Consider the following 25,112-nt stretch of genomic DNA (forward strand, 5'->3'; position numbering starts at 1 on the left):
TGAGTGTATTTGAGAACAGCTGGATAAACTACTAGTGATGTATTCAGGATCTAACCACTGTTGGTGTGTGTTATGAACGAGACACTCCAAGTTTTCTTTTATAATAATCTCTAATAATATATTTAAGTAAAAAAACAGAATATTTACAGTTTAGATACACTTTTTTTTACAAATTAGAATAACATTTACATATAAATATAGAGGAACATTTTATAGTGCTGTACAAACAGAACACACAAATACACAAAAAAGTCAATTACATCAGTTTGTTTTTGTAAATAAATGAGTTTTTTTTTATCGACAGTGTCGTATGTCATTGTTCATTTCTGAAAGAAGAAACAAGAGAACATTTCTGCCTCTAATGTTCTACTTTTTCTAATGTTAATTCAGTTCTCATGGATAAGCATACATCGCAGCCACTAGTTTTGGACGTTGCACCCAGAGGAAAAAGTTTGCCTGCAAATGACACAAAGATGAAGCTGATAGTTTGCTATGATTTTGACACTTGAGCATCAGTTAGCTGCATCTGGTTGGGACGACACATTTGGGACAAAGTGGACAGATGGGAGTCTTTTTGAAGATAAAGGACAGCAAGTCTGTCCCAGTATCCACGTTTACACCTCAGTACCTCCAGGTAGTCAGAAATCTATTCAAACCAATCAAGTTATCAGCATTAAAGGAACTGAATGTTTACTTTTGGACCAACTTTAAGAACGACTGAATATCATTTAAATCTAAAGAATTGTTTCCATCATCATCGTTTTTAGTCTCACAAATTAAATGATGTTAATCCTCATGAGATCGATACTAATATGTATATCTAATGATGTGTTCTGGTTAGTATGAGGAGCACAGATGGTCACTGAGAATCATAAGAATGTATTTGTAAAATTAAACTTAATTAATTATTAATTAATTATATGTAATAATTATCTGAATTACTTTTTTAATACTATTCAACTTCTGTGCTGGCATCATTAAAGTTCTTCTTGCTCTCATCTATTTAAGCTCAATATTAAAGCTATACTTTATATCATTTTCAAAACTTGTAAACCATCCATCCATTTCCCTTTATCTATGCGCTGGAGTGCTGGAGCCTATCCCAGCTGTCACAGGGCATGAGGGAGAGGACAATCTAGGCAGTTTGTTAGACCATTGCTGGGCCAACGCAGAAACATCAATGTTTTTTAATGCTAGCATTTGGTGTCACAGCGCCCCTTTGTGGCCAAAACACATCACAACCATTGCTCACTTTACATGAAACATCAGGAATTTGCAGCAGATTTCTGATTTCCTTTTACAGATGTTTGATCCCTTAGAGAGTTTGGTAGATTTTTTTTTTAGAAAGTTTGCCATGATGGAAATATCTCACTGAGTGTAGATTTGTCAAGGTGAGAGTCTAGTTTGTATAGTTTTCTCCATGTTTAAGGTGCAGTCCAGTGCACCGTCGGAGTCTTCTGCACTGATTTCAGCTGCTTTGGTGTCCTCTGGTTTCAGTTACAGTTCAGTAAGCCGCCTGTGAAAGTGCTCACGTCTTTGTGTAGGGCTTCTGGAGACACAGTGAGCCGTGGTGAGGAAGAGGTTGGCAGTAGTAGTGTTCGATCAGTGTAGACAGATTGGGGAAGGTCAAATCAGCTTCCAGAAATATACAGTCACCCTGCCAAAACACCCAACAGGAAGCTTTATTAGTCTGACCTGTAACTTACTTACAAAACATAATAGGCACTTATACCATACAGCTAAAATACAACAGCAGGTTTCTTACCTCTTCAAACAGTCTGTAGTTTCTGGCTTTGCCTATACTGATGTCCCACACCACCAGCACCTGGATAACACACCAAAAATGATTTTATTTAGGCCTAAATATCAGAAGCTCTTCTATTATTATTAAAATAATACTGTCTACCCACAAACTGTAAAAAATAAAAATGAAGTATTCAGAAAATTTACACATTTATTGATTAGATCATATTGACTGTTACTGTTTACAATTATTATTAAACCTTTTACAGCAGCGAGATAGATTTTTCAGCCCAGAATGACGAAAGATATTTCATATATGGCAATCATAATCATTAGCTTTCAGAGCTTTAGAGTTACTTAATGTTAAGTATCTATCAGTAACACAAATTTCCATTATGCTGTACTGGAAACTATTTTTTTTTAAATTTATTTTTACCTTTGTTGTTTTGGTTCCTGATTTTCTGATGGCGTACAGTCCATCATGTGGAGGAGTTGGACTCTCTTTGAATAACCTACAAACAGAAAAATGATCACCGGTTATGAGTTATCAGAGGAAAACATAAAGCAACTGCCCCATGTTAAAAGTCACTTTAAATTTAGCACTTAAATAAGTAGTAGTAGTTCAGTTAAAACTGAAGTGAGGCTCATAGAAAGAAAAACACAAGCAGAAAGAAATGCACTGTTTTGCCACTAGAGGGCAGAAAAAACAAAAAGCAGCACTGCTTAGTTTACTGAAGAACCGTTTCAGCTTCCAGCTCTAAATGTAAAAACTAAAGGTGAGATACGTACTTTTCTACGAAGCTGGTTTCATTCGAATCAATGAACACAGAGTCTGGCAGCTGGACCTGCAGATACAGAAACAACTGATTAAACTCAATTCATTACTGATACTAGGTTCTCACGAGGCTGAGATCTCTGCTCAGATATACAGCAGTGAAACATAAAGAACAAAATTGTGTGTTATAATAACTACACAGGTCACATAAAGATACTACAGTTTAGATCATAAGCATGTCGGCCTGGCACTGACTGTAACAAAGCATGGCTCAAATTTCAATATCTTGTTTATGTGTTTAATAAAAATTGAATTGCTTCAACTTCATGATTTGAAAAATTGGCATAAAATAGTGTTGTTTTAGCAGAAAATGAGATTATTATGATTGGATTATGACTTCCTCCCACCTGAGCGCCTCAGAATCAGCTGATGCTGTGATTTTTGTTTCTTTTTTGTTTGCTTTAGTGAATTTTGAAGGCAGTTCATAAAGACTAATATGCAGCTGAGATAAAATGACTTTTAAAACAAAAGGGATTTCCCTGGGCTCAGTCATGATGATACAAGCGGTTATCTAAAGCAGCATGTATTTCCACAGTAATTTAGCATTTTTATCAGCTGACACATCATTTCAGTCTCTCTTACATTCTCATAGTCTTCGTCAGAGTCGTACGCGGTCGAGTCTCGTTTCCTCCTGAAATCTGCAGTTTCGTCGCTGATGGAACGGAAGCTCTGGCCCTCTGGAGATGTTCTTCTGGTGAAAAAACATGCCTTAGTGATGCAGGGAAACTTTTATGTTGTCTTTACATACCTATTTTATACATGAACCAACGAAACAGTGTCAGTAAGACAGCTTTAGAATGATTGTGGATGTTTTCCTTTCAATTAATTTTTTGATCATAAAACTCAACCTGAATTTCACTGTTTAAGTCAGACTTACTGAAAGGGTGTTCCTGGCGACTTGGGCTTGGGTGGAGGCATTGATGGTTTGACTCCTCCTAAAGGTAAAGGAGGTTTGGGTATAGATAGCTTATTGAGTAGTCCAGGTTTAGGTAGCGGGGAGTGTGAAGGGTGACCAGGCAGTGGTGGGTGACTGGAGGACGTTAGATTGAGAGATACATTTGTGTTTGGGCATGGTGGAACCGGCATGTTTGGCTTATTACGGCGGTAGCTGTTTTCTAGTGACTGGCTCCCGCCAGAGTGAGGGGGACAGGGGCCATTTAGGATTAGCCTGTCTAGTTTTTCACAGATGGGCAAAGTAGCTGGTGACTGGACTGAAACAGACGGCGTAGGCCTCCAGTCTCTTTTGTCATTTGCTGTTACTCCCATGGAGGTTGACCTGCCTGGTTTCTTTGCATTGGGAGGAATAGGTGGAGGTGTGGAAGGAAAAGGATTCTGTAAGTGAGGGGCAAAAGGTAAAGGTGGGGGTGGGCCTTTGGTAGACTCCTTCTTTATGCACGGAGAGGGTGGACAAGGTGAAGGTTTCCTGGGAAGCGGAGAGGTAGGGGCTTTCAGTTGTAATGGGATGGGAGGGAGGAGGCTTTTTTGGCCTGGACTGGAGTCTTGACAGTGGGGGAATGTCACTGGCACAGGTGGAGGAGGGTAAGAGGGCGGTGGACCTGTGGGTCGACCTGACGAGGTAATGAATAGAGAGAGTCAGTATTGGTTCCTGTTTCAGGTAAAGATCTTTGTGTTAAGGAGCCATAAGTACAGGGAAAGAATTTGAGGTGGTCACCTGAAGATGTTGGCGAACATTCACTGTCTGGCTTCAGATAGTCCTCCTCATCGTCATCATCATCGTCATCACTGTAATCTTCACATAGAAAGAAGAGGTGCAACAATTTATTAATGCACAAATGCCATATAAGCTTATATCTTATCCATGGATATTCATTGTTGTTGTCTTACTAATTTCGGTGGTATCAACAAGATGTTTCACATCCATCGGCTTCTCGATTGTGCCATAGAAACTGTCTGCATCTGAATCTGAGTCACTGTCACAAAGAAAGATGGAGACATAGTTAACAAATAATATGCCAAAAAATGGATTTTATTGACTGTAGGCTCACTGAGATTTCAATGAAAGTACGCGAGCCAGAAAAATCTAAATTAGGTAGAAAAGGTCACACTGAAAAACGTAGATGACTAATGAAGTATAAATGGTATAAAATTATTTTTAGACACGTTTTTCCAGCTTTTATAGAGGTGCTCACACTTGCTGATGATTGGCTAACTGTGCATTTAATTGACCACACCTGGCTGCTATTACCTCTTAATTCCTATGGAAGCAGTAAGGCTGTACTTGGGTTTTCACAGGACTAAGTACTTTATTTGTCCCATGTCTGTAGTTTTCTTACAACAATACATGTATAATCTATAATTTTATAGTGTGGTGAAATATGACCGAGTTCACTGAGGTTACCTTGGTAGGTGGGCCTCTTTCCTGTCGTTATAGTGGTCTATTTCTTTCCGAAGGTATCGCATCCATTTCTGTAAGACATCAAGCAAAATACAACACGTGACAATGTGAAACTGCAGCATTTAAATTAAAACAAACCCCAAACAATTTTAGCATAAATACTGAAATAATACCATAGTTGAGACAAAGGCAAAGACTAAAAGTTCTCAATAAATCGCTTGGCAGGGAGGTCAAATTCTTGTACTCTTACCCTCCTCTCATCCTCACTGGCTGCTGAGAAGAACCATGTCCTGTGTTTCTTACTGAAGTGGACGATCTTGAAAGGAAAAACATTGCTCGATGTTGTCTCCTCTGCTGCTCTCATCACTCTGAAGAAGAGGACAAATGTAAGATAAGATATATTAGTGCTCCACATTATTTGATGTCATGGGAAATGTGCAATAACAGCAACAAAGTACACCTGGGTGCTGCTAATGAGCCCCCTGTAATTGATATAATTACAACCTTATTTGGATGTAATATACATAAGTATGAAAGAGATCAAGGAGTTTGTTGTAAATAATTTTAGTCTGAATTATTGCTGAATCACTGGCATTGATTGAGGCTGGGATCAGACAACCTTCTTCCCTCCTTAAAGCCCCATTCACACATACTGTATAGACTAGGAAATGCAATAAGATGGCAATCACTCTCTGTGGGGAAGCCCTGAAGAAACATCCTGAGCTTCTTCACCATCCCTTCATCAATCAAATGTCACAAAGCAGCAAACATGAGGGAATCTAAATACGGCGATGTTTTGATGGGAATGTTTGCCACACTTTTTGTGAGGCAGCTGTTATGTGCTAAGTGTTGCTTCCTGGGGAGTTTTTCAGGTGCCCTGACAGCTGCCTACTGTAAACACTCCCTCCCTCTCTCTTGATGGCAGCCTGGCCAGCTATCTACATATATTTGTTCTTTTCAGGTTTAAGAACACTCCTTTATATACCCTTGAGCTCAGGTCTAACATTCCTGGAGCTTCAGGTGTACTCGGTACTGAAGGCCCATTTTTAAAGCAAGTACTTAACCTTTTCCTGCATTAAGCCTTATTATCTACAATTACCATTTACATAGATGTCACGCTGTAATAAAGCTTAAATTAAACCGGTGGGATGTGAGCGTCGCTGGGGCTGAGTCCCAGAATAATAAAGCCCCGAATAAGCACACAAAACATTATGGATCCAAAGGAGAGAGTAACAGTCTAATCACAGTTGTCAAAAAACACGTGGGTTTCTGCGGCTCAGGAGGAAGTGACACCCATGTCAGAATCATTAACCTCAAAGTGCACCTAATCTTCACACAACAATATATAGACATTGGCACAGGCTTCACCCTTGAGCCCGAAGCACGCAGTTTAGTATGTTTATTTATGTAGGAAAATGTCTTCTACTGACCTGTTGTAGCCATTGAGAGAAAACGCCCCCTGTGGTGCAGCAGAGGTACTGCTCTTAAAGTAGTACACGCAGCCCTTGTGGATGATGATGTACCTCAGTGGCCCTGTAAGGCAAGCAATATGTATTAAGAATGTTTTCATGGTGGTGTAAAAGGTGCTGTATCAGTGATGAGAATGTAAGTGGATATTGCTCTTTCATGTCTGCCTTTCAACTCACATTTCATTAGGCTGAATTGGCTGCCTCCCTTCTTGTGGAGGTATCCTGCAGTGGTTACCCCTCCTGGCATGGTGAGGAGGTTCTGAGCCCCAATGGCTCGCATTGGCACCGGCCAGCACATCTCTGGAGATGACATGGTTCTACGGCAGAGCAAAGGACAGAATATTTTTCTGTCAGTCAGGTGAAACTGTAATCTCTCTAGTCGCACAAGATCGCAGAAATGAATAAGGAAATGAACGCCAGCATAAATAAGCTAACAAACAAAAACCAAGTAGCTTCAAGGAGGCAGCACAGACGCAGGACCACATCCTCTCTGCTAGCAAACCTGCTTCCTATCCCCTTTAGCTTGAGGACGTTCTGAGCTACATCAGCTCTCACACAGAAAACTAGAAGGCACTCAGCAGTTCATAACAAAACAAAAAAATGACTTATTTGTTCTCCCATATACCCTGAAACATATTTGGAGCAGAGATGGCAATAAGACCACCCCAGACTTAAGACCGGCCACTCAAAACATCCAACGGCGAAGCCTGTTTTTGGGCTGTGCACGCTCATAGAAGTGGAATTATAAAGTGATGAACAGATTAGTACTCATAAAACACCTCTCTACTCAGCTGAGCACTCAAAGCAGCTTCTACTACAAGTCTCATTCACACAGTCACACATTCATACTGAGCTTTTATCCAAGCCTAAGTGCTTCCCAACATTCATGCAGGCAGCATTGGAAACTCAGGGTTCAGTATCTTGCCCAAAGATAAGCCGTCGTGGAAACACCTAAACCAAATAACTAGTCCTGAGCAGAACCATTTCTCAACAGCTGTTCCCACAAGGAACATTTAAATATTAATTATTTCATGATTTATATCATCAATAAAAAAAACAGCATTTATTTTGTAGAATTAAAAATCGGTTAGTTAATGACTGCTGGATAAGCAGTCATGACAGGGAGTGAGTAAAACAAAATGACTATTTCACTCCTTTTCTGTTAATCTAAATTAAATTACATTTATTACTCAGTCAAATTCTGTAGTAACATGAGTAATCTCAGCTACTAGTCTGGTGTGGATAGGAATCTCTAATCATTAGTTGTGAATCAAAAGTCACAAACTAAAGACAAACAAATCGTGACACTGTCAGAAATGAAGGATCAACTAAGATAACATATCATGTGCTATGAAACTCTATACTGCTAATGGGACACATGCCAGTGGACTAGCAGATGGAGAGTTATAGCCTTGCTGTGTCCACTGTGCTGCTCAGGAAATGCTGCCTGGCTTGGGTAGCTCACCACAGCTGGACAAAGATCACTAAAAGAATGAAACATCTTTTTGTCAATTTCAAAAACTTTCAAAAAATTCCTGCTCTTACACCTGATGCAGGTGTTGCCTACCTCCTGTTGAGCTTCTTGGTGAAGATCTGAATGGCTGTGGAGGCTAACATAGTAGAAGCTAACGCTGGCAGGATATCCATAATAGAAACAAGAAACCTTTTGTTTCTGTCCTCTGTGGCATTTACTGTCCCATCAAATCCAAACTGAGGGTGATTTAGCCATCCAATTTTTAAGTCTGTCTTATTTTCTGCTTTTTGTCGCAGCTCTCTCTGACGGCCTCTGCTGATATCTATCTGTCTAACTCATAAAGACATTCAGACTAAGGTGGTGGACCTACGTAACAGGAACCTTGAATTTTTGCATGGGCAAAGGCACATATTTAGTTCACGCAGGAAATGCATAACATCCTGTGTCCTTTTTTGAGTCTTCAAGATGTAATGTGAAAAAAATAATAAAAATGTGGGTGTGATAGAAAGAGACAGGGGGGTGGGGGTAGTGAAAATAAACATTACTTCATGATCTAAAGTGTTTATGTATAACTTGCAGTTTATCACCAGCATCTGCTAGCCTGAGTTGGAAAGAAGTCAAGGAATGAAGTATTTAGGAGGATTTAGTTGGTGCCAAAATCCACCCCCTTTCCCTGAGATAAAAAGACCTTGAGAATTAAATGGGCATGCATTCATTTACTGATGTTGAAGCGCAGATCCTGGCAGGGCTGCTTTAAAAAAACAAGACACCTTGAAAATGACCCAAAGTCAGTTTTTGTGTTATGCTTTAGACTTCAGAGTATTTCAAATAAACTAGGTGAGGCGATGATGAATGAATGAGGATAAACACCTCACACTTTAGAGTAAAATTTAATTACATGCAGGAGATAAAAAAAAAAAAAGAGCGACTTAAAGCTCTGCTTATTTCTGTTTCTGTTTTTAGAAAAAAATAAACTGTTGCAGGAACGTGGGCCCCTTTGACTCAACCAATGACAATGTGGTTTCCAAGACATTGTTTGAAGCATACTGTTGATTCAAGCATACTGTTTGATAGTTGGCTAACCTGCTGTTAGCCAACTAGCAAGTGTTGGGTAACACTAACACAACAGCATGGTTTATCATAGGATATTGTATGCACTTACACTTGTTAGTTTTGACTGCACTCAAAATAGCGAGCACAAAAACAGAAGTAGGTCGTGTCAGAATCAACTAACCACAGCTAGCATGTTTACATATGTCACACATGCTAGCGATTAGCATGCCAGCTCATGTAGTGAACTATTTGCTCTAATCTGTAGCACCATTTAGGGTGTGCATAAGAGCTCCTCCTCTGTTAGATGTTTTAGTGACCAGGTAACTGAATCATTTAAAATCAGCCTCAGTCTCTTATATACCAAAGCGATTTAGAGGAAATGTATTTATTCTGCTCTGAATATTCTGAATGGTGAAAATATGATCGAACATAATTAAACAATATTTCTTGATAATGAAGATGAGGAATAGAAATATTGCAACAGTTTAGACTGAAGAAGCTGTGGTTAGGGGAAAGTCTGCCAGGACTGGCAGCAGCTCCCCCGCTCTGGCAGATCCGCTCCACATCACCACACCCTGGTCATAATTCAACCAAAGCAGCCTACTTTGAGAACTAGAACAAAATGTATTTGCACGGACAGATGGAAGGAGTTAAACCTGTTAGCTGATAACACATGCAGGCCTCAAACACATCACAGGATGAAACTTCAGCCTGTTTATGACCTCAGTCTGCCCTCCTTCATATCTGTGTGTGTGTGGGGGACTTCAAAAAGACATACCAAAGCTATCTTGTGGTTCGTTTTTCGCCTGGGCCCATGTAATGTTTACTGATAACTATCTGACACAGACCTCAGCACAGACACAAACGAACAGGCACGCCAGACATTCTGCACTTCATCTCATCTCAGCCCAAGTGAGGTCAGCTGCCGCTTATCGTCCGATAAGGATTTCATGAAGTCCTCATCTTCACGACAGAAACAACACGATGGTGATGTGACTGCGTACTCAACACCTTTATGTTTTCTGGGAAATGTGTTAATTCTTTTTCCACTGACAGAGGAGCAAGATCAGAGTCAAAAGTAGTAGTGGGAATTTGTGGGAATTAGCGAATCCCCCAAACCCCCACTGGTTTCTTCTGCAGTTCTCTCCTTGAACTCATGTTTTGTTGTGTCTTTTGTTCAACTCTCATAATCTGCATGGCCGTCAAACTGTATTTAAAAAAGAAACCTAAACATATATGCATCCAAACATCCATAAGCCTTGTATGATACCTAAACTTAAGTTACCTAAGCTACTCGATCATCACTGTAGCTCAGTTTGCACACAGTTAGCCAAACAATCCCACAGGTAACACTGAATATTTGGCCCAAATGTGGCCCACATCAGCACATCTTGACTTGGTTGCTTCAACTTAGCCTAATAATTCAACTTTGCTCTCAAAAATCATATTTAATATCATCCAAATGAAGACATTCTTTAAATATAGCAGAGCAGAGACGGCATGGAAAGGAAATCCTGTCCAAATAAATAAAAAAGAATTTCCCCTAGTAGTGTCGCATTAGATCACTTCCTAACAAGTAAAACAATGAAACACAAAGTTTCCCCATCAGCACGCTGACAGGCTTTCTGGATGCTGATATCACATTTGCTTCTCCCATCATGTGGTTCTTGAATGACTTATTTAATGACCAAAATTCAGTGACCAGAAAAAACCCCATAAAAAAAACCAAAAACCTTCTGCCAAATACAATCGGGCTTGCCGTGGGTTCATCCTGAAAGAACAAAAAAAAGGCAGTGTGATTTAGCTTCAAACCCGCTCACCTCACCTACTGCTTTTTTAAAGTTCCTGAAGAGATGCTAATCAGAGAACTGCTGTTTCTCAGGAAGAGACACACAGCCCACATACCAGACACATTCAAACACATTTCCTCTCTGGACACAAACACAATGTCTGCCCCGAGCGGTAGTTTAAAATTATCTTCCACATTTAAACTGTGTGCCAGTGCCTATTTGCTCTTCAGCTGAGACGGAAGTTAAAGTTTAGTTCAATGCCTGCAAATTAATCAAGAGTAGAAATCAGCAGACATCGTGACAAAGTAAATAGAATCCAGCTATGATTCATGTAGCATCTAAATTTGTCTTCCCGAGAAGATGACTGTGAAAAAACTACTGCAGGAAAAAGACAAAGAGAATTACGAAACGCCGGGCCAACGATTCAAGTCGTACACAACGTGTCCTCATCTCAGATACGCTCTCCAGCAAGCTGAAGAAACTCAGAAGAGGGCATGAAGACACTATAGGCTGCATGGTGTAATGTGTGGACTCATGTTAGCAGGCTGACTGCTCATTTTCAAATTGAAATTGAAACTAGTTCAGTTTTCGAATGGAAATCCCCCGATGATTCAAGTCCTAGGAACTGTTTGTGTGAGCTCATAGAACAGTGCTGTTGCAAAGGAATACAAGAAAACTCTTTCTAATTAACAGAATGCAGCACAGTATGTTCCACTGGATGACATTAGATTTCAAATTAAATGGGTTAAAGTTGTAACTTATAGTGATACAATATAAATTAAAACAAATGCAGAGACTTTAACATGATCTTTTTATTGAAGTAGCTTTCTGTGCTCAACCTAACTTATCCTCATATTATGGGACCTTTAAGGCACAGCTCAGGGGAAGAAAACCTTTACTGCCAAAAGTACTCCATGATTGAAAAGCCTTGTGCATCCACCAGCATGGATGTGAAAAGCCTTAAATTAAACCTGAGAAGGAATACTTCCCCTCTCTAATGTTTTCATTGGGTTTCTGTGTGTTTGTGTACACCGGACCCCAGCCATTACAGAAACACCTCTAAGTTCCACGAATGTAATGCGCAATGTTAATCTTGTGGGACTTTAATCAGTAGTTTAACTTGATTGAAAATCATAATCAGATTTCTGATGTGTTGCAAGGCTTGTTATATAAAGATATCGAAAAAAGCCATTCCTAGATACACTGCACATGCAGATAGTAGCAACATATCAGTATCATATGAGTAATTATATCCTGTTTATTATCTGTTTGACTGTAATGGTGACCATATTTCAAAATGCCGCATGATATAGTAATAAATTAGAAATTTAATTCTCTACAGAAGCCGTAAACCTATCAGGAGTTGACAGTCATAGATCAGATGAGAAAAATTGCCGTTCTCTCATAGACTTCTATACAACCACAATTGTTTACACAACCAGAGGAGTCGCCCCCTGCTAGTCTTTGGAAAGAATGCAGCTAAATCCCCCCTTTATAGCAACATCCCAATGGGATGTTGAAAATTACCTGGGCATCCCAATGGGAGGTTGATTGGCTTGCCTATCCTGGAAAGACTGTAACTGGAGCATACAATACAACAAAATACAATTAACTGGAAAAGTCCAGGTAATTTTCTTTGTTCGATACATCATGTCCACTAGAGCTGTAGTGGACAGATGGTGTCATGGTAACAATGATGTCAGGAGTTGGATTTGTGAGCTGCACACACAACTGCTATAAAAACCAAAAATCAACTAGAGGAGAGGCTTGTGTAGTTTTTCCTGTTGCGTTCTTTTGTTGTGAGCTATCATTTTATTCACAGACCACAGATCAAACTAAGATGTGCACAGACGCATACACAAGTCCATCACTGTCTACGTGTCATAGATCTCGGCAGCTGTCAGGTGTCTACAACAAAAAAAGCACGCCGCTAACCAATGTCCACGCAAAGTGCGTGCTTCGTGCTTAGACCAGATAACAAAGACCCTCACTGCTCACAACCTCAGGCTGACTCAAAGGTCACAGGTAACCGCTGACACAGCTGCAGCCGATGCAGATCGTACCATCCAGGAAACAGTGTCATTGTGCTGTGTTTGATGTCTGCAGTGCACTGCACCTCCCCTATGACCGACCACAATGGTTCCTCCATTAGTTCAGCTTCACTTTTTGCAGGTGTGAACACATGAATAGAAACTTTGGGTTTATCTCAAGTCATCAGTGTTCTTTTACTCACTTCTGTGAAGCTGTCCAGGTGATGATGATTAACACAGCTAAAGTGTTAACGGCACAAATTTGCTTGCTGCTTTTTCCCACGGATACCTTCTTAGAGTTGAGAATACGTTTTATAAACACCATCATGTGTTACTTCCAGGAAATAACCCTAACCAGCCTTAATCTGGATATATCTGTAACTTCAATAAAAGATGGGTTTCTTCTTTTTGACATGTGTGATCTTTCATCAGGTTTATGGCCCAGATGCTGAGCAACCACCGATTCTAAGTGCCTTTTTCTTTTTTTCTTTTTTTTTAAAGCTTTTATTTTAAGAAAAAATCTACAATCATTAAGTTAGCCAATGTATGTACAGTTTAAAGAAGTTAAAAATGGATTAAAGAACCAGTCATTAAGATCTTTAGCTGTTCAGCTGATATATCTACTAGTGTTAACAGGGGAAAGAGCTGCTGTAGATTGGGTACAGTCAAAATTATTGCAAAAGTGTGCAATGATATTTTGAAATGGTTGATTTAAAGAGATGGGCTGGGTCTTCAACCAGCCCCACTCAAAGTGACTTTGTTGTCTCAACATGGTAATAAAACAGCAATAAGACTGAGTCAGCTATCAGTTTAGAAGTGGATGGGGTCAAGTTAGCAACTACATACAGTCTGCTTGTGACAACATAGCAATTAATAGTCATGAATTGGAGAAAAGCGCATATTTGTTGCATATCTCCATACACAGAAATTCAAATTAACTAACTACATTCAGAGTCGAGGATTTTAAACAGATATTCAGAAATTCCTCCAAAAATAGTGACCTTGTTGCTGCAGAATGGCAATTTAACTGCAAGACCAGAACCAGAATACAACCAGCTGGCAGCCAATAGAGTCCAGTCCTACTCTACTGCAAAGAGATGCTTGGCAGATGAGTGTTTTCAGTGCAGTCAGTGAAAAAACGATCATTTGGAGACAGGTTGCCGGTTGATGATCTGTGCAATCACTTTGTGATCAAAAGTGGTTGGCACAACTGCTTTCAATCGGACACCAACAGCAAGAGCATTCAATGGAGTTGCTGCACAACCACTGTCAAGAAGTTGCTATAATAAGCTCTACAGTGCTCTATAGTGTGAGACCTGTACCCGCAGGTTAACTATTAAAACTAGTTGGATTTATATGTTTGAGAATTAGAACAGCTTTAGCTTTCAAGAAGCAATACTTTGTGTATAATTTTAGCACTGTAGCTTGTGGAAATGTCTGGCCTTTCCAGTATCATCTCCACAGTTTTTAATGTAAAATGAATTCAGAGAACAAGTGACCACCGGTGTGTAGGACTGTTTGGTTTTTTATTAACACGGAAAATTGGAAAAGCAGAAGAGAAACAGAAACAAGTCTTTTGCTCTCCACACACACACCTGCAGCGATGGGCTCATAGAAAGCTGAAATAGTAAAAAGCAGGTCCTCTTTCTCTACCTGCATCACTCCTTCCTGTGTCCAAATATGGCAGTGCCACTCAACAGGAACTACACCATTGTCACACTTCTGTAACGGCTGCAGGAAGGATTCCTCTCAGACTGATGTACACAAACATCAGTCTAAGTCTTCAGTTGGAAAGATTCAAAGGGTAAAAATCCTACAGTAGCCGTTTGTAACAAATTACAAACTGTAATTTAGCAAGAAAGAGAAAAAGCGGTGAAGAGAAAGGTACACCGGATGAAAGGAAGGAAGAGAGATAGGATTGAGATTCTGCTGTCTGACTGCATGCCCACCCTCCCCCCACAACGCAGGGGTCGAAAAATGAGAACTCATTTCCCGTAAACGTCTCCTCGTTCTCTCTCTTTCTAACGCAAACCTTGCTGAGGAAGTACCGAGGTCACAGCTGATGACCGTCATGGAAGCTTATCTTCACTGACAAATAAAGTGGATTTTTCTCTGAGGAATCAAATCACCAAAGCTAACAGACTTGGTTTAATTTACCGTATAAAATTCTTTTTTAAAAGCAAACATGGGCCATTGGCAAAGTATCGATCGCCTGTTTTTAGAGGTGAAAGCAACAGATTACAGCTAGCCCCGTTTTTGTAACGAATTCAGGCTATTTTTTGGATGCAAATATGAGTACTTACATTACACTTTGCATGCTTCGTTCTTCCTCTGTCCCCTCAGTGTGCAACAACAACATTCCTGCTTTGACTTTGGTTTTTGAAGAAAGTTGGCATGAAAGTTTCATTTTAAAGCCTCACACCTACGTGCTTTCAGCCTCACCTCTGTGTGTCTGCACCCTCCTGTTTCTCTTCAACTCTTATGCATTCTCTTACAGTTTACAGTCTCACAAACACACTAGGTGTGATTTATAACTGATGACTTGTGTTTGTTATGACTGAGAACTTTTACAGTAGCTCAGCCCTGTTGCTGGTTGCTCCTGCATAATGTTATGTAAATCAGTCCTCTCTCGACAAAGTATTCCCAACTGTCTATGTTGTATTTTTGTTATATACTAAATTTTATGATAACGATACCACCATTTCTAGCTCTGTTTTCATACTCTTGGACTCTATTAAAGTAGCTTTGCATAATTCACAGTTCATAATAATTCTTAATCATCTTATACTGGAATTTTGGTGAAGTTTTAACCTTTGCGAACAAAAGGTTTAATATCAATCTCTCCTTTTGAATGAGTGCCTCTCATACATGTAATACATTAATAATATATATTGCATCTTGGATTTCTAATTATGTTAGGATATTTATTGGTTATTTAAGTTAAGTTATTTAAGAGGAAGTTTTGTCTTAATGTCATTATGCTTGCATAATGTCGACAAAGAGTCGCAAATCTTGAATTCCTAATCCTGATAGAGCACTGAAGCAAGTTATACTTATTATAGCACAGATTATTTTTTTGTTTTTTTGCACCACCACCTGTGTTTGGAAACCAAATCAAGCTCTGCTGGTAACCTTAAATTAAAACACGTTCCCTTCAAAATCATTTCTGTTGGTCTCACAGATGTTTTCTGTCTGTCCTGAATGAGAACATGTGTTTTGGAAACGTTGTGTACTTGTGTACATTGTAGTTAACTTCAGCTGTGGGGTACTGAACTGTCTTTTGTTTCTTATAGTTTTACGATAATGTTGGTTTGTCAAATGTTCCTATGTCCCCCCGTTACGAATAAAGTTTCCTTTGGCGTTGGAGCCACGGCTATGGCGGCCGCAGAGCGAGAACAGTTTCATTTCCTGCGAAGCTCGTGTTAGAAGGCTGGAGATATGGTGGGCGCAGATGTCCGTGTCCTGCTGTTGTAGTTTTAGTCAGGATGGTTACTTTCACAAAAAAAACTACTCAGCTAGCCTCAGGAGAAACCTCCCTTTTGAGAAAAATGCACCCAGGTTGCATGTTAAAAATGCTAAGTTGAGAGTGACACACCTGTCTCACTATTGCCATAACCAGGTGCATCAAAAGACAGATTATGCATAAATAAGCCTTGCCTGATTACCTCAGAGACAAGAGCGAGCTGGATAAGCTTATAAGATACAACAGCTTTAACCCCCCCACCCCCAAAAAAACATGTGTTTTTGAGGTTTTGTGAATTTTAAAACACCAAAAACAGATGACTGCATTTTTTGCTTGTTTTGCAATGTTCAACCTCTAGACATCTCAGATGCAAAAATAACTGCTCAGGTCTCCAAGAAGTGAAATTATGAAAATGAAGAACTTGCTCTCCCTAATCTCCTTACAAAACTCACTAACAGAGAAGCAGGTAAAATGCTTTCATACATTAATATATCACTCTTCAAATAATGCCACTCACTGTGGACCTTTCATCTTGAATTAGCATCTATGTCAAAAATGTGACTCAGTTTTTTGGAACTTGGAAGTGGGTTTTTTTTCTTGCTGTTTACATCCTGGACACGTATCCTCAGCTTCAGTGGGTAAAGTCTGTCATTCACCTTGTGAAATATACCTACTAAAGCTTAGCGTGTTCTAAAATAAGACATGACCTAATGTGCCGTGTACAGTCATGGTATTTTGTAACTTGGTTACATCATATCTAGTCTCACTGGGTATGCTCCTGAGTGCAAACATACGCTCTCTCACATCTTTTCTTTTTGCTTTACTGGAAAAAATATTACATCAGTGCTATTTTTTTTATTCCTGATTGTTTTATTTATTAATTAAAACATCTTGTTTGTCTAGTATTTACTTGATACTCTTGCCATGCTGGGTTTTTTTTGACTGCACGGGGACAGGGAGTGCTAAAAGTGCAATATGTACGACTTTCACTCCCTCATAAATATCGCTCGAAATAATCCAAGTTAATGTCCGTTTTATTGAAAAGTTGTAAAATTCATCTGTTTCAAATGCAGTGTGAAAAATGTAGATGCTTGCTTTTGACTTTCCGACTTCTAAACATGATTTTAACTTTTCTCAGTACTTTAGTCTGAAATGTTGCACTTCACTTAGGAAATCTTAAATTTGCTGTTTACACATTTCAGGCAGCAGAGAACGCAAGTTCAAATTCCATTAGTTAGATTATTGTAACAACCAGATCAAACAGCAGCCAGTAAAGATGGTACAAACCTCACTCTTACTTGCGTGGTACTCAAGATCATTCAAAAGAACCACTAAATACCAGATATCTGCCACTTGATAAACACAAAAACCAATTAATGAGATAGTCACTACCTCAAACGAGTCTCAGAGCTGATCACCAAACTCAGGCTGGTGAGGACGTGTTCAGTGAAAAAATAAAGATACCAGAAAAGCTGTGTCAGACCCAGCAGTGAGGATAATATCTGAACTTACATGATGTCCCTTTGTTCCCGAATACACATCCTGGTGCTTGGTTTGGAGCTCCGCGCAAACGACTTCTTCTTCTTTACCGAAGGAGCAGACATGTCGGCGGACATGACAGTGGCAGTACAGGATAATATGCCACCATAATTTTCAACCCACGTGGAGAGACGGATATACGGTTGAATGGACTCAAAGTAGAAAGAATCGAGTCAAAGATTCAAAATCATAAGAGTTGTTATGAGTGGAAGCATGAAAACAAAATGCAGATGAATGGAACTGGAGCTGGAGAAAGGTGTTAACGAAGAAAGAAAAAACAAAAAATAATGAAAGAAATGGATAGATGAGCAGAGAGAACAATCAGCTGTGTCGATTAGGAAGTCTGTTGATGATCTGAACCCCTGATACTCCACCAAGCGTTTCCTGAGGGGGGCTCCTCCTTCAGCTCTGGCACCTCATTGGCTGACTGCTTTCAGCATGTTCCTTCCTGCTTCCTCAAAGACAGCGTGCGATAGGCTGCCGCTTGTAGCCCACACTTCTGCAAACACACAGCTCACACACTTGGACACCCAGCTCCTGTGAAAGAGGCCTGGGGACTTTCCGTCGCACAGGACTGGAACAATTCAGAGGTCAAGCGCAGGGACGCAGACACACGAATGCATCTGAAAACACACACTGAAACAGAGCCGTTCCTCTGTGAGGTTACAGGTGATACTTTCTAGTGTGTAGTAATTCTAAGAGACCCTAACTTCCTTTTGACTCTTAAAACCGACCTGTGGGCACTTTATAAAAGACTAAGAAGGCCTAAATAAAACAGAGAAGGTGCTTAGGCAGAAAGCTTGAAGAACAACAGGATGTATGAGTGTTGCAGTGCATAAATTTGTCACTGATAATGTCTTTCAACTCAGTTTTAATGATGTAGAATAGCAGTGGCAAACATAAGGCCCGGGGGACTAAAATCGGGCCGACAGAGACTGGAATCCAGTCTAATAGACGTTTTTTTAAAAAGTGAAGGACGGCATAAATTTTGATCTTTAAAAATACGGGTCAACAACAACAAAAAGGTTATTCTCTGTGAATAGACTATGTGCACGTTAGCATATGCTACTTCCGGTGCAGAAACTCCTGTGGGGAGCTTTGTTTCCGGTGTCCTATTCACGCCCTGTTTACGGTCCAAAACAAGTTAAGCAAATGAATGAATCAAGCGGCGATTTACATTTCTATAGATGTCTTGGGCATTTACCCAATATATCTGTAAATGATGTTCATCGACTTGTCGATATTTTTTCCCCGCGCCTCAGAGCAAAAGAGAAAATGGATTCAAATGTTATATTTCTCAGCTGTCCCTCGTTTATCGCGGGTGTTATGTTCTAAAAATAACCAGCGATAGGTGAAATCAAGTAGCCAATTTTATTTTTTGCCGATGCAAAACGTTTCGTGGACATACAGTACTGCACTTCAGAGTCACACTGCTAGCGATCGATGCAGCGATTCTGTACTGTACAGGAGAGACGTCATGGAGAGATCGTCTGCAGCGATCAGGACGCAGGACACAATGTGACGTAAAAAAAGTAAGCATGCAAACTTGCACTAAAAAATCCGCGAAACAGCGAGGTGAAAGGTGAACCGTGTTATAGCGAGGGACCACTGTAATTTTTAAGGTAAGTCACAACATACCCTTGGTAAATACTGATGTATAGAAACCGTTAACAGCAATCATTTATTTTTTGTGTGGTTTTTTTTCACGGTTTGTTAACATGCTGTGTAGGTGTGTACTTGACTAGCTGATATCGACATAACGGGAAACATCTGGTTTGACTATTCTTCACCTGTAGTTTGAATGCTGAACATTTGCCTGTTTAAATCATAAGACCAGTCATTATACAGAGATGTGCTTCTGAATGTGGACGATGTGTCTTCTGCATGCAGTAATGCAGTTCTGCTTGTGTTGAGTGATGTAAACAAGTGATCGATCTAAACTCTTTAAACATCAAAATTGATCATTAGATTTTTTTATGACACACAGTGGTGAGTGTTCCCACCTTCTGCTCTTTGTAACTTAACGCAATCTTTACGTTTTCGAGTTTTGGACATGATTTTGGAGTATATGTTCGCAGTAGCGATTGACCGCAAAGTAAAGCTACCGGAAATGTAAAACCCTACATCCGGTCTCAAACCAGGAAGTTAGCATTTTCTCGTGCACAGGGTCTATTAGACTGGGCAACAAGCTACCAGAACTGTTTCTTTATTTTACACAGGTATTTCTCCAAGAGTCGTGCTCACAGATCGTTTTTTCTATTTACTGTTGAGTATAAATCCATAGTGTTGCAATTGCACTGCAAAATGAGTCTGACATCCCTGATCTAGACCCTAAAAGATTAGACAGAGACAATAAACCAGTCAATCAGACATGGCTTAGAGTACATCAGCAAGAACTTGGTGATGGTGGGGACGAGATTGCCACTAGAAGCCAATGCGCTACAACCGACTGGGAAGTGAGGGAAAAGATGAGCGCAAAGAGAAGCACAGAGAAACTGACAATGAAACACAAAATACTGGTGAGAGTGAGAAAAGAGATCTTTGGAGGAAAAAGGCTCAGTGCATCATGGGAAGTCCCCCGAGCAGCCGGAGCTTGTAGCACTGAAGCTACAGGGTGCTTCAGGGTCAGTTGATCCAGCCCTAACTTTTAGTTTGAAGCTTAAAACTAGAGTAGGCATCTCTATCCTAAACCCAGACTTTCTCAGTCTCACTAAACATTTGCTTCCTCAATACTTCCTCGTGCTTATTGTGTTCACAAATTTTAAAGACTAACATAAAAACAATAGTCTATATTTTAGTTTAGTTTTAATTTTCTTTATTTTTTTTACAAGGCTGGGTTGAGCCTTGTATTTTAGTTCACTAAAATAACTTTCATATTGTAGGCTACAGAAGTCTGGAAAGTTCACCTCTTTTTAAATCCACAAACCTCACCAGACGACAGCTCTCTGACTTCTTTTTTTCCGCCAACATACTACCGTGAACACACAGGAAGCACCATGATGTCTAAAACCACCATACTCCTCCTGTACACTACTTGGAAGTGAGTTCATATGGCAAAAAGAACTGAACTATTTAAGTCATTCCTCTAAAAAAATGACTAGCCCTGTATCAGTTTCTCTTTAAACATTTTTCCTTTACGTCTCGTATCAGTTGTACATTTCCTAGTTTTGTATTAGCATTTGTGTTTCCATTCTATCAGCTTTTCCCTCCTCTTCTGTCCCCTTTTCTGTCATTGCTTCAAGCTGCCACAAGTCACTTACAAGTATATTAGGCTGGGCTCAATCAAGGGTTCAGTGAGTTATTCTGTAATATATCTGAATACAAAAATGTGAGAAAATAAAAACCCACTAGAGTGTGTCATATCACTTGGGTGAGGTTTGTTGGGTGTTGATTCAGGACCAAACATGAGCCTATGTACTCTGAAGCATGTTAGTGTATTTGTTACCCACTGCAATTCACACTGGCACAGGAGATTCGCATTATTGATGTGCAGCCGACAAATCTGCAGTAACTGTGTCTGACGCTATCATGTCAGTATGGATCAAACTTTCTGAGGAACGCTTCCAGCAAAGGGAACTCCAACCCTGTACTACTTTGGTATACCTAATAAAGTGTCCTGCAAGTGAATGTATCAGGTTGCACTTTGTGATTAGGTTAGGATGCTCCTTACATGTATCATGGCCGTATCTGCCCATCATAGCAGCTGCATCAGTTGCAAATCGAACACGTAGCAAGCAGCTTGTTAGCACGATGTCAAAGTGAGACCCCCAGAGCAAGACTGCAAATCAACGAGTTAAAGAAGAGGTCACACTATTTTGGGGGAATTTTTATGTCTTTTTTTGTGAGGATGCTATAAAATATGATCTTAATCTATTCCTCTACCAGACACTGAAATAGGTTTGCTATCAAAGCTGTCATACACACTAAAAAGAGGAAGATAAAAATAATGCCACTCCTTGTGTAATGTCTCTACTATTGTCAAGTTACCCCACCCCAAAAAGGGGCGGCTAAGGTTACGCGGTCATCATATCAGTTAGTCTGAAGTCTCAGATGATCAACTGTTTATGCACACAGATGATGAGGCCATCTGCTGACAGAAAATAAAAAAAACACTCCTTTTCACACAAGTTGGATCACAGCTAGTAAAACAATTTGCATGTTTTTATATTTTATATATATATATGCTTCAGAACTTCCTTTTTCCCTTTAAGTCTAATCCAGAGACAGTTGTTAGTACATGCGGGGGTATAAATAAGCAAGGAATTGTTTATGTATACCCAGATCATCTAAAGTGTGAACATATTTGGTACAAAACAGCTTTCATGTTGCTGCTGAAGTTTAACCAAGGGGACTGTACTGTACAGTCGTGTGCTGGTTGGCAGCTTTGAGGTGTGATGTCTGCACCACTTCTTTGAACGTAACGTTAGAAAAGGCCTTCTGTGAAATGGACACTTAAGGTGCTACTTAATGCTGAAAGTGCCATTTCAGGTGTAAAAACATGTATTTCCTTGTATTTGTGTAATCTGCATAGCTCTCCTCCTCAATGAACAGAGTGGACAAATTGCAGTGACAGTGCTGTTGCTTTATAGTGAAAAACAAAATATTAAACATGAAACGAAAGGACGAATTACACTGAATATGAAAGTATGTACACCAAACCTCTTAATCTTTGAATTCAGTCTCATTGCCACAGCAATCCAGCATCTAGCCATTCAGTCGGCCTATACAAACATTAGTGACAGGCCATGTAAAATTACAGAGCCGGGCCTCTTAAGTGTGTAAATGTCACCAACGCTCTGCTGACCCAGTAACTGCTTTAAGCTTTAAGCCTCCTCGAGATTAAAATCAGCACAAAAACTGTGCACTGGGACCTTTATGGTCTGGGTTTTATTGGCTATCACGTGATATTAACATTTCCATGTCAATATCACAAATAACATCTGAAATCTTTTGTTATTGTTCCTTTTTTTTTTCTTCTGGCAATGTATCTCAAGCAGTGAAAATCGAATATCTGCTGATGTTGGTTTCCACTGACCCTTGTTATGCCATGTTTGTCTAGAAAAAAAATACACAGTGTGTATCAATAAAGATTTTCAACTCGAAGAGGATCAGCAAGATCTGATGTTTGATGTAAGTGTTCCTTATTTTGTTCCTTCCTCGTATGTCAATAAAGCCTCAGCTAATTTAGTTTGTAGCTCTGGTTAAGTGCAGCTGCTATTTTCAGATCTCTTCCTAAAAGTTCTTTTCATGCCACTTATGCTGACCGTGCTGTGATTTTGCCGCAGACCTCAATTCATGTTTTATACTGACACCAACTTTTTATACATTAGGGGTGCAGATTTCAGGAGTTTTCAGTTAAAGAGGCCACAGTTAGAAGGCTGCATGCCAGGGGATTTGTTTTTTATCCTAAAAGGGGGAACACTGTGAATCTATCGCATTGGACAAGGCTGCCAACACGGACTACTGATGTAGTGCCCCAAAGCATCTGAGGAAGAACATTCAGAAGAAATACTCTGATGTGGTGCATACCAGCATGCTCAAAATGCCTCATCACCAGTTCTTCCACTTCATTTAAATGAAAATCAAGTCAAAATATCGAGCGCTGACCTGCCAGTTGTTTCCCTTTTCCAGGAAGTTAGCTAAGCATTAAATTTAGGCATTAAATTTGCTATAAGCAATTTATGACCAGTGCCTTTAAAAGCCCTATGCACACCTTTATAGGAAGATACTGGTTTAACTAGAATACGAGCAATAAATAAAAATGAAGATGGAAAAAGTGACAGGGTTTTTTGCTGCATTAGTTTCAGACCTTCACTGATGTACCAAGCATGCAGGTTAACCACACAACCTGCAGCAGCACGTAACAGCTGACCAAACTCACTGTACGGTATGAGCTAAACAGAATGACTTGCAAGGCTGTAGCAGTACTGTTGCTCACTGTGAAAGGCATGTGGTGACATTTAATATTCATGCAAGTGGGGACTGCTGGTCCCTGTTGCACTGAGTCTGAAACCACGAGGGCTTTGCTTGACGGCAAAAAACACAACTGAAATGGGTCAAAGCAAAACTCACAAAGGAAAACAACCAATCTGATCTTGAGGATGGCTGCTGCTTTTACTGTATCTGAGTCAGACAATGACTAATGACCTATACTTGATACTGATGATGTCACCAGTGGTTCAGAAAGGTGATTAGAACCAGTTCTTGTCATGCTGGCGCTGCACGACACTTCTCAGCCAAAACTACGAAAAAGGAATCCTCTGCTAACCTGGTTAGCCAGTTACCTATTCCTAACCTTATTCTGCCTTATCTAGTATATATGGAAAGGATATGCAAGCCCATTTACTGTGCTGTGTAAATTTAACTGTAAAAGGAAAGCTAAATGAAAATATATCTGTTATATTCTTAAATAATATGTTAACTGTCAAGCGACCAAGTGGTTTCGCAACTGGACAAGTGTGGCCACGCTGTCATTTTTTTTCCATGTCTCTATTGGTGTTTACCATACATATATGTTTCCTCATCTATGACAGATAGTCCAACATGTTCTATGGTTTACAAATATGGTTTTCAAGATTTCTAGAACTTGAGCTATTTCCATCATCATTTTGGGGCCTTAAGTGTGACTCAGGGATCCTAGAGCTGTAAGTCATGGGTCACTGTGCTAAATTCCAATACACCGAATAATAATTGGAAAATTACAATAAAATCAAAGTCTATAATGTTTAAAATATACATATATTTACATTCAACAATTATATTAGCCACGCTAATGTGCCAACCCCTGTAAAAAAAAGAATAAATAAATTTTTTTAAGAGAAATAGACTGAACTATGTCATGTTAAAAAACTCAGTGGAAAATGGATGTAGTGTTGCATTGTAGATAATGATGGACATATAATGAAAAACATCTTCTGACTGTAAAAGTACTGCACTGTCGCTTGAGTTTGACTATAGAGACAACAGCTGTGGTTAAACTACGTGTACCATAGTGCATTGCCCTTTATCACAGATATCACACATTTACAAAGCTCTGCTGCTAAAGCTCAAACTCCCTCTCATTCATATCTTGTAACTACAGTTTACGACCCAGTAGATCCAGTTAATCACAGAAGGAGGAGTAAAGGTGACAGACTGACTGACTTGGTCTGCAAAACCTATGATGAAATATGTATGTTCAGTGCCAGAATACCACTGCTGCAGAAACAGCCCTGAAGAGCAAAAAAGATGGACAAAAATCTGATCCTTTTTGAAGGTTATGCAGCAGATTAACTGTATCAATAAACAAATTAATCAATAGAAACATTCTTGTTAGAAAGAATCTCAAGAAAATATTCTATTATTTTAAGTCACATATGGC

The 25,112-nt window shown here is 39.6% G+C and overlaps 1 protein-coding gene across 3 annotated transcripts; it reads right to left on the reverse strand.

Annotated features, from left to right (window-relative positions):
• Positions 1 to 202: 202 nt before the first annotated feature.
• Positions 203 to 18,788, reverse strand: sh3bp2 (SH3-domain binding protein 2). 3 transcript variants are annotated; one of them, XM_084934662.1, is made up of 13 exons: positions 17,726 to 18,788; positions 6,581 to 6,720; positions 6,365 to 6,467; positions 5,185 to 5,302; positions 4,938 to 5,005; positions 4,424 to 4,509; positions 4,251 to 4,328; positions 3,456 to 4,146; positions 3,161 to 3,266; positions 2,533 to 2,588; positions 2,180 to 2,255; positions 1,766 to 1,825; positions 203 to 1,657 (listed from the first exon to the last, which is right to left on the reverse strand). In XM_084934662.1, exons 1-13 carry the CDS (start codon positions 17,827 to 17,829, stop codon positions 1,529 to 1,531), a joined length of 1,815 nt encoding a protein of 604 aa, XP_084790788.1. In that variant the 5' UTR covers positions 17,830 to 18,788; the 3' UTR covers positions 203 to 1,528. The 3 variants fall into 3 exon arrangements, with proteins under 3 accessions (XP_084790788.1, XP_084790787.1, XP_084790789.1); XM_084934661.1 differs by having other exon boundaries at positions 3,161 to 3,269; positions 17,726 to 18,787; XM_084934663.1 differs by having other exon boundaries at positions 3,161 to 3,269; positions 7,971 to 17,834.
• Between the last annotated feature and the right edge of the window lie 6,324 nt (positions 18,789 to 25,112).

This window comes from Perissodus microlepis, chromosome 7 (assembly GCF_051167445.1).
Source record: "Perissodus microlepis isolate ML-2025 ecotype Zambia chromosome 7, ASM5116744v1, whole genome shotgun sequence".
Lineage (NCBI taxonomy): Eukaryota > Metazoa > Chordata > Actinopteri > Cichliformes > Cichlidae > Perissodus > Perissodus microlepis.